We start from the raw sequence: 9,753 nt of genomic DNA, 5'->3' as shown, positions 1-9,753 counted from the left end.
TCTCGTCCCCAGCTCCCTTCAGAGAACGCCTTCAGGTTGCACTTTCGCAGTGTGCACCACCGCAACGTTCCTCCAACACCTGGCGGGGCCTAGCCTCCACTGCCACAGACTCCCCGGCGCTGAGCACCGTAACTGGCACTGCACCTCCGATGCTCCACTCCGTCGTCTCGCCAGTCGGGGTAGCAGACTCCAGTTCCATCGCAGCCGGACCACGCTGCGCACAGCTACAGCTTGAATTTCCCCTGGGGATCAATAAAGTATCTATCTATCTTGCTACCGACGTTGGCATCCCTCCTCTGCTGCCTTGTCGCAGAGCTGTCCTCCGCTGTTTCGGCCACTCCACACCGCCACGATTGCGCCAAGGCCTAGACCTTCTCTCTGGCTCGTGCCATCGGATTTCACAACAAACTTTTTTCCCCCTTATTTTTCTAAAGAGCACCGGCGAACAGGCCGACTCGAACAGGCTCCGCCAACCGTACATCCTCAAGGCACCACCTCATTGCCGCTCCACCTCTGCTCTGCTCCGCAGCCAGGGCCACCGCCAACTCCAGCCTAAAGCTGTCCGGCGGGGACAGGGGCTCAAGGTCTTCTCTCGGTGAAGTCAGCGCCCAGGCCAGCGTCACTACCTTATTTTCCAAGGCCGCTTCCTCAGACCGCTCTCCCAGTCGCGTGAAGTCCTTCTCCGCCGTGGCCACTGCATCAAAACCCTCTTCAGGCAAGCACTCCTCCCGTAGCCAGGCCCAGGCGACGGCTGGTCTCCTCCTGCGGCTTCTACTGAAGGCCTCTGTAAGCTTTTTAGTACCCCTTACAAGGGCTCTCTTCGGATCCTTTTGCTTGGGCCTCCACCTAGCGGTGAGCATGGACGGATTATGAATTTTCGGGCCCCTGGGCCCAGATGTATTAAGGGCCCCCCCATTAATTGTCGCATATGTGGAAGGGGGGTTTGGAGGTCCTTCTTCAGAAATGTTTTAATTTGTTTGATGTGATTTACTGTATTCTGGTGCATTTTGGGGATGGCCAATACTAAATTCAATCAGATTCATAGCCTACATCCTGATGTGTTGATATTGAGGCAATGATTTCATGTAAAGGCTTGGGCTTCAGGGCTCCCTGACCCCTTGGGCCCCTGGGCCGGGCCCAGTAGGCCCGTGCAGTAATTCATCCCTGGCGGTGAGGTCTCCCACTCCCGGCTCCTCCAGCACTGAAGACACTGTCTCCTACAGAACGCAACTTGCTCCTCCATGGAAAACGTGCCCATCTACAGGTGCTGCTTTGGAAAGCAGCAGACCATCCTGATCCACCGGCTGTGGATATAACCGCGTTTGGAGGGAGTTAGAAGACAGTTATGAAGAAAGGAGAGGAACTTGCCCACCCTCGATTCAAGTCCTGTTGCTCCTCCTGATTTGTTAGATGTTATCAGCTGTAACTGCAAAGCTGGGTTAAAACTGTGTATACATGTATCTGGAAAGTGCAGCTGTGCAGCTGCAGGCCTGGCCTGTACTAATTATTGTTTCTGCAAAGGCAGTGATGTTACATGTGGCAATATATTTACACAGCAAAAACAGCAGAAGGACAGGGATGAAGAGTCTGGAGAAGATGGCGACAAGACAACGGATGAGGACAGTGAGGAGTAGTAGAGGCTAGTTCTTCTCTTTGTTACTCAATTGTGAGTCACAGCAGAGGGCCAGTGAATAGCTATTTCCAAAATGATTGTGGAATTCAGAAATAACTTGTAGATCCAAATTATTCCTAAACACTGAACATTTTTATCCTCCAAAAATCTGTCTAAATTGTACCAAAAAAACTCAGCAAAATCAGCTTAATGAGAGTAAAAACGTGACCAAACCATGTTTAAATAGTGATTTTGAATCTTGAAAATGTCAGATATGGACTCAGCCTCTCCAGTAACCCCTAAAAACATACTAACATGGTCCATTTTGGCCAAGCAGCTCTTATAATATGATCAATATAGGTGATTATGCTAATTTATAATTTATGCTAATTAGCTCAATTACACAAATTGCCCAACATATGCAAATTAGCATCCGGCAGTTTCTGCATGCTGGGAACCCATACTATATATTTCCATCATAAAACTTTGGTGTACTCAACATTTCCGGGTTCACCTTTCTGTCCACTGGACTATATTCAACCCCCTGAAAGTCATCAACATTTTCTAGATAACAAAAAGTACATACATATATCTTCCGACTTAATATTTGTATTGTACATAATGGTACTTGCAACAAAGAGGACTGACTGAAGAATTTGTTGATTTTCGTGGGTGCCCACATCAAGGGCTTGTGGTTATATTGCTGATCAGATCATTAAAAGCCACAGCAACGAAGAGGAATGACCGGAGAATTAGTCGATATTTGTTGTTAGAGAGCCCATAATGAGCGCGATGTCTCTCCTGTGCATATCTCAAATTGTATTGTTATAAACATTTATGTACTAGCATATTTCCAAAAGCATATTACAATAATTTCCTGTGCATTAGCCACATTGTGTATAAACTGCAGGACAGTGTTTTCAATAAAAAAACCGAACCATATTAATACTATATTAATTTCCCCCGTGTATTAACCTCATAGGTGAAGACATTTGGCAAAATCAATGTATAAACCGCAGCTAATAGTTGAGAAATTACAGGTGTGTAAATTACTGTAATTTCCCAACTATTAGCCGTGGCTTATACATTGATTTTGCTAAATTTTCAGCTATGAGGTTAATACACAGGGGCAGTTAATATGGTATTAACATGGTTTTGTTTCTTTTAACTTGCATAACACTGTCCTGCGGCTAATACACAGGAAATTACTGTAGGCTAATCTTTTTTCATCTAGAAAATCTTTCAAGGGGGTTGAACATTTGGCAAGGAAATGTATTTGCCGACCAATGTTTAAGACACAGTGTTTTATCGTAGTGTTGTAAGACACCAGTATGCATTATGTAAGCTTTTTTTGTAACCAAAAATTATTGAACAATCCATTCCATAAAATTTGCTCACAAACATGAGCACAATGACCCAGGCAAAAATTCTTTGTTCGTCTCTACAAAACCTATTTTTAATTAGTAATCCAAAACAATACATTTTTGGTTACTCTGTGGGTCATTCTAAAGGTCCAGCCCCTGGGCTTTTTCTGTGACCCCCTCATTCAAGCGTAATGTAGTGTACTGGTTTCAAAGCATGATTCAGACATTTAAAAAGGTTTCGCTGTGCAATGACTACGTTTCTTGATTGCGCCTCCTCCTCCGGCCCCTTACTCTCTCCTCCCCCTTGTGGTCAGTCACCTTGTTCTCCTGAACGGACCTCAGCCTGGCCAGGATGTGTTTCTTCGGGAACTTCAGGGTGGTGCAGCCGAACTGGCTGACGCCGCCTGTGTCCCCCGGGAGCTTCTCGCGTCTCTGTACCCAGCTGCGCCAGCCTGGCTTCCAGCAGTACACACTGTCGTAGAAGCGTGAGCCATTCTCACCGCCAAGCACATAGATGCGCCGCTTCCACCGCGCCACGCCTCCCGCCGCGATTCTCCGCGGCAGCCCGGGGAAGACCACGGGGCTTGGTGCCCGGTCGCTGCCCCCGCCACGGTCCAAGCTTGGGGTCACCTCTCGCTCAGCCCCGGAGCCGCGTCCCTCTCGGAAGAACAGCACCCGCCCTGTGGCGTCCAGCGGCTCCAGTTGCGTGTAGTTGCCATCCAAGAACTTTGCGGCGTCACGCATGTAGCCCCCGACAGCGCACACGCCGCCCCGCACTGCCACACCTCCCGCCAGGCAGGTGGCGCCAGAGTCGAGAGCCACGCGGGTCCAGAGCGCTGTGGCCGTGTGGTAGATGAGCACGCCCGAGTGCACCACAGCGCGGTTCTGCTCCAGTGTGGCTCCGCCTAGCAGGTAGAGGCGCCCGCGGAGCGCCGCGCAGGCAAACGAGCGCAGCGGCAGGGGCAGTTGCGGCCCCGGCGACCAGCACATGGTGCCCATGTCCAGCGTCTCGCACGAGTCCAGCAGCGCCGAGCGGTTGCAGCCGCCCAGCGCGAACAAAGAGTTGCCGCAGCCCAGTAGGCCTAGCATGGCCCGCGGCTGGGCCATGGGCGGGCGCGATAGCCAGCGGTCGGCCACCACGTCGTACTCGTGCACGTCAGCCGACACCTGGCCGCGCCGCAGGATGCCGCCGGCAACAAACAGACGCCCGCCGATGGCCGTGCAGCCAGGGCACAGCAGCGAGCCAAGCGCCGCCAGCTTCTCCCACTTGCCCGTGCGTGGGTCGAAGCAGTCCACTGTGAAGTCCTCCTCACGCAGCCCGTCGTCCTCGCGCGGCTTCAGGTCCACACACACAATCTTCTTCTCGTACATGCCCTCGCGGGGCCGCAGTGGCCCGCCCATGGCCTCCACGCTAGCGCGCGGGCCCAGTTCCTGGTTCAGCCGTCGGCTCTCCTCCGGGGCCAGCAGGCCCGGCCGCAGGTGCCGCAGCAGCGCCGGCATGTGGGTGTAGCGCTCGGCTGGCTGGTGCTCGGCCCAGCGGCGTGCCGCGTCATACACCTCTGTCTCCGACTCCACACCCAGCCGGTCCGACTCCAGCAGGCTGCCCAGGGTGCCGGGGTCCAGCAGGAGGAAGTCCCTCTGGCGCGCCACGCGCGGGAAGTGCTGGGCCACCAACCGCAGGGAGGCTCGCAGGAGCAGCTGGTCGTGGTGTGAGCGGGCCAGAGAGTACATCCCCAGACAGTTCTCTACAGACAGGTGCTCAAACAGAAACCTGCAGACAGAAACAACTCAGCTTATATTTACATATTTTTTTCTAGGAAGAATGCATACACATTCATTACCATAATCAACTGATAGAAAAATGTGTTATTGCTTAAAATGTAATATGTAAATGCCGATAGTGGTACACTGATATACACACAAATATATGCATTAGGTATGGGGCGACCGCTAATAAAATACTCTGTTGCTTTTTGAATCACTATTATTCATGCGTCACCCCTGAATGTCACATTAAAACGCATTAGTACTAATGCATTAGTAGCCATTTGTTTACCTTGAACACAGGTCCTGCAGGGGCATGACTTGAAGGCGGCTGGCTGCTACAAAGAGGTCCTCTGCTGTGTCCAGGCTAAGCCCAGCCTCCCCGGTGTAGATAAACTGGATGACCGTGTCCATAACTGCTGGTGTTACTTCCTCCAGTCGGATTTCTGTAAGGCGAGACTCCACCAGGGGGCTTGTGAACATAGCTCGGAAATAGGGGCTCACTGCAGCTAGAAGAACCCTAAAAACAACCATCATCATAAGTTATCCAACTATATACATTAATAGGAGAATTGTCAACAACTACTTGTGTTTTTAAAACACTGCCGCAGTTCTCTCAGAATGAGTACTTCTGTGCTCTGCGTTCATCTTGTTTCTTCACAGATCACTCATTGTGAGACAGTGCTTTGTTTGTAGTTGTCCTGTATTTAAAACTGATTAAGATCTGGGTCTTTGTTTTCCATTTAACCCAAACATGCAGTGATTCTCTTGCCAAGTGCTTCAGTCCTTCTGTTTAGTTCATATCTCTACCCAGCCCTCCCTAACATGGAACACCCAGGTTCCCTTGTTCCATTCTTGGAGTTTCTCAGCCAGTACAACCCCACCACCACCACCCCTACCCTGACCCTCGCTTACATAGCAGTAGGAATGCTCAGGTGTTAATGTTGTGCAGGTGTTTTTCTTATTGGTTAATATCATGCTGCATGCTGATGATAGCCTAGGGCCAAAACGCACACATTTGTTGAAAACATGGTGCAACAAAACCTTATTAAGAGCAAACGCTTTTCAAACGCTTTTCTATATCATTTTTAATATCTTAATGAGATCATTACATCTCTGGCCCCCTGTGTAGACCCCCATCCCCTCTCTATTTTGTTCCTACATATCTCTTCAGGTGCCATAAGAATGGCATGTTTAGCCTCTAACCATCATTAGTTAGACTTGTACAAATCACATGAAATGGACATACCTTTCCATTTACAATAAGAGTAGTAAATTCATCTTCAAGCATGTGTTGCCATATTCTCCTATCTTGGTCATTTTAGCCAAATCCGTCTTTTTTCCTTTCAAAAAAATTCAAATTATGGCACAGGTAGTTTTTTCAGTGGTGGGTACACTATATCCTGGGTGAAGAGACATGTAATGTACATAAAGAGCTGGATACCGCAAGGCATTACATACGAATAATAGACTGCACTTTGCCCATCATTAACATAATGGCCCCATGCCTTAAAGCAAGCATAATTATATCCATAAAAGACTTTGCCATTAGGTACAGCTCACCTGTGACACATAAATCTCTTCCCTTCCACAAGGAGAGTGACATCACAGAGCTGCTGGGCATCAAGTAATTGCTTTAGGCCTGCATAAGAGAAGTGACACAGAATTAGAGCAACGACAATACATCAAAAGGCCCATCTTATGAAAATCACAATGATGTCTAACCATGTGTGATATAGTCTCCAAGTGGCGTAGTGCTGTCATCAGGAAAATCCTCCTCTTCTGAGTCGCTGTCAGAGAGAGGCTCCCCTCCGCCACTGTCAGCATCCTGCCACGGCTGTGGCCGCCAGGTAACTGTGCCACCCTTAACAGAGTTCATCTGTAACATGCACATACCAAGCATAGGAGTTCATTAGGCTGTAATGTCCTGAGGAGGATCACTGTATTATTTAACAAAACAAATTTGAGGGTAGCAAGAATAAAATCAATGATGAAAATCATGCAGCACTTTGCTTTTCAACTAATTTGATAGAAAATGGGTGAAATATTGTGTTTAGTAAACAATCATTTTCAGTGTTGAACTAAAACGTATTTTTAGAGGAAACAATGGGATTTTTATTAAGCATTTTTTGCAAGGATGTTCTTGCCCTGCATACAGTAGAATTACTCCACTCCAGTAGGTGGCAGTGCAAACACGATTTTTTTATGACTGCAACTAGTAAATGGAGTCCAGTAGCATAACTGTTCTATTCTCGGCTACTGCGACCATGTACACTTGAGTTTTTATTAACTTATGTAAATGACAAAAAATATATTATACATATATACATTAAGCTTACATGTTAGTTTAATGTTAAATAATTCTGACATTCAAGTCATAAACAAAAAGCAAAAAAGGTAACATAGTTAACTTAAGAAGTAGGCAAAGAGCTCAAAGTGCTGGCCATGAATTTGATTTATTACCTTCACTATCGGGATTGTGATTTGAAGAATCCCAACAATGCACTGTCCAAGTGTACAGGATGTCGACAGATTACAACAATCACAGTTAGTCGTGAACTATTACTTTGCTCAGTTGGACAGGGTCCCGCAATGGCCTTTTGTAACGTATTATCTTCCCTTACTATCTCCTTTGAACACCTCGCCCATCCTGGTCTGTTCCTGCTGTGATTCATGCATCCAGATCATCACGACTCCGTGTACACTTACAATCTTTATAGAGATTATAAGGAATAACAAGTTCGCTAGGTAGCTAACTAGGCGGTTAGCTCGTTAGCTGCCCAATAAGGACCATCTCACTTAGCTGTTACCTTGAACGTGAACGTGAAAAATGCACACTCTCACTTTCATTTACTACCTAACTGGGCATCTTGCTGCTCTAACGCAGCTACACTCATGTTTAACATATTTACGTAAAACAAAAACGGACACCGTCGATGCGGCACCATTCTGAAAGAAAGCCGTCGATTCAATGATCAACACACAACAACAGTTGTTTCAGTTTCTCCGCTTCTTCTTCTCTTCCGTCCTCTTCTTCTATGGCGTTGTGGAGATCAGCAGCTATTCTGTAGGCTATCCTGCCATCTATTGAGTAGGAGAAAGCATAAAATTGTTTCTGATGCTTCAGAGCTCACTTTGCCAATACAAGCTCAATACAAACAACAACTCAGACACATTTTTATCAGTCCTCCCCAATTATTTGTTTTACACCCACGTGGTGAATTTAGGTTGGCTGCAAGTGGCTGACATTAGGTTCTACAAGCCTCCAGGCCAGTGAGTGGCGGTGATAGCCACACTGTTCCCATGTGGGAAAAAAAGCATAAGGAAGCTAGCGACAATAGCCTACATGGCAATAGCGGTTAATAGGGCGCCGAAAAGCGTCAAAATAAAAGCGAAACACGAGATAAATTTAAATGTAGGCTATTAAGGTGTCTTTATTATCACCAAGGGGCAATTTGTTATGCAGCCAGCAGAGAGAACACATTATAAGGGATGGGTTGCCGTAATGGAGGAAATTGTTTTGCTTTTCGGACCTCATATAGGCTACAATGTGAAGGCACATTAAATCCACATCCAATTTTGACAAGACCCTACAGCTTTCCCATATTTTCCCTGACATAGAGCACCTTACCACATACTGAAACACAGGGTCAGTTCCTGCCCTGTCACAATGCTTATACATCCTTAGTAGGCCTACATTCAGATCCATTAGTATATTTTAGTCTGTCCTTATTAGGCATGTGGATTTGTTTTTTAATCATCCTGTTTATGTTGTAGTGTATGTTGTGTGTGATGTCTTAAGCTACTGAGACCTTGAATTTCAATAAAGTATATCTCTATCTATCTATTTATCTATCAATCTATCTATCTATTCATTAGTTTGGGGAAGAGCCACACCCACTGGAGCTTAGGTGTCCCACATGGCTCAAGACCACTTTTGTCGAGTCCAAGACAAGTCCAAGACCAGGTCAAGTCGAGACCAGGTCAAGACCGAGTCCAAAGAGGTTTGTGTCCAAGACAAGACCGAGTCCAGGACAGAAAAAAAATTCTTATGCATGACAGTATCATGACAATCATTTTGGGTTATTATTTGTTGGTCTAAAAGCAAAAACAGCATTACAACATAAAAATCTAACATAAAAACACTATTAAAAAAACTATTTAAAAAACACAAGAACAAAAAAGAATAGTAATTGTTAAAAAAAAAAAAACTCAAGTGATAGTATTTAAAAAAAGCTGCTGACAGTGGGTATAAAAGAGTTCTTGTATCTATTTGTCTTACATCTCTTGGACACAAATCTACGGCCAGACAGAAGCAATATAAACTCTGAACAAGGGGTAACGGGTTCATCCAGGATCCCCCAAGCTTTTATAAGGGCTTTGTTCTTATGCAAGGCAGGATTGTTAACACAGCCCCAGCAATCTTGCTGCACTCATTAACTATGAGAAAAGAAAAACTAAGATTCAATAAAACAACAGTAAAACATCTTCATAAAAGTGCTGTCCATAATAAAATGTCTGAGTTTATGGTAAAAGTATGCGTTGGTGAGCTTTCTCACCCCTTTTTCGGGGCAGCTGTGGTCTATTGGCTTTAGGCTTGTAACCGAAGGGTTGCCAGTCCGATCCCCGACCAGTAGGAATGGCTGAAGTGCCCTTGAGCAAGGCACCTAACCCCTCACTGCTCCCTGAGCACCACCGTAGCAAGGCAGCTCACTGCTCCGTTAGTGTGTGCTTCACCTCACTGTGTGTGCTCTGTGTGTTCACTAATTCACGAATGGGATAAATGCAGAGACCAAATTCCTTGTATACTTGGCCTAGAAACCTGATTTACATTTACATTTTACATTTACATTTCTTACACATTGTTGACCTGATGCTCAAATGTTATACTTGTTGTCAATCACAGTCCCTACCTATTTCTGATCAGTTTTCACAGCCTGACCATTAACGACAACAGGGGAGATGGAATTTGTTTGTAAAGTAGCCTATTGTAAAGTTTTGAACGACATACAT

At 46.2% G+C, this 9,753-nt stretch overlaps 1 protein-coding gene across 3 annotated transcripts; it reads right to left on the bottom strand.

The window, feature by feature from the left end:
- Window positions 1–2,931: 2,931 nt before the first annotated feature.
- On the bottom strand, window positions 2,932–7,919 carry si:dkey-260j18.2 (uncharacterized protein LOC325231 homolog). Of its 3 annotated transcripts, none has more exons than XM_042064576.1 (5): window positions 7,204–7,919; window positions 6,466–6,619; window positions 6,304–6,382; window positions 5,033–5,260; window positions 2,932–4,747 (listed from the first exon to the last, which is right to left on the bottom strand). In XM_042064576.1, exons 2-5 carry the CDS (start codon window positions 6,617–6,619, stop codon window positions 3,229–3,231), a joined length of 1,980 nt encoding a protein of 659 aa, XP_041920510.1. In that variant the 5' UTR covers window positions 7,204–7,919; the 3' UTR covers window positions 2,932–3,228. The 3 variants fall into 3 exon arrangements, with proteins under 3 accessions (XP_041920510.1, XP_041920512.1, XP_041920511.1); XM_042064578.1 differs by lacking the exon at window positions 7,204–7,919 and adding an exon at window positions 5,990–6,083 and having other exon boundaries at window positions 6,466–6,480; XM_042064577.1 differs by lacking the exons at window positions 6,466–6,619; window positions 7,204–7,919 and adding an exon at window positions 5,990–6,143.
- Between the last annotated feature and the right edge of the window lie 1,834 nt (window positions 7,920–9,753).

This window comes from Alosa sapidissima, chromosome 15 (genome assembly GCF_018492685.1).
Source record: "Alosa sapidissima isolate fAloSap1 chromosome 15, fAloSap1.pri, whole genome shotgun sequence".
NCBI classification, from domain to species: Eukaryota; Metazoa; Chordata; class Actinopteri; order Clupeiformes; family Clupeidae; genus Alosa; species Alosa sapidissima.
Note: the sequence above shows the minus strand (reverse complement) of the source record. Positions and strands in the feature narration are given on the sequence as shown.

Coding starts and splice junctions, on each gene's coding strand:
- si:dkey-260j18.2 (XM_042064576.1), bottom strand. CDS start 6,619: ATGAACTCTGTTAAGGGTGGCACAGTTACCTGGCGGCCACAGCCGTGG. Junction 6,383..6,465: donor TGGAGACTATATCACACATG/GTTAGACATCAT, acceptor TCTCTTATGCAG/GCCTAAAGCAATTACTTGAT. Junction 5,261..6,303: donor AAGAGATTTATGTGTCACAG/GTGAGCTGTACC, acceptor GGTTGTTTTTAG/GGTTCTTCTAGCTGCAGTGA.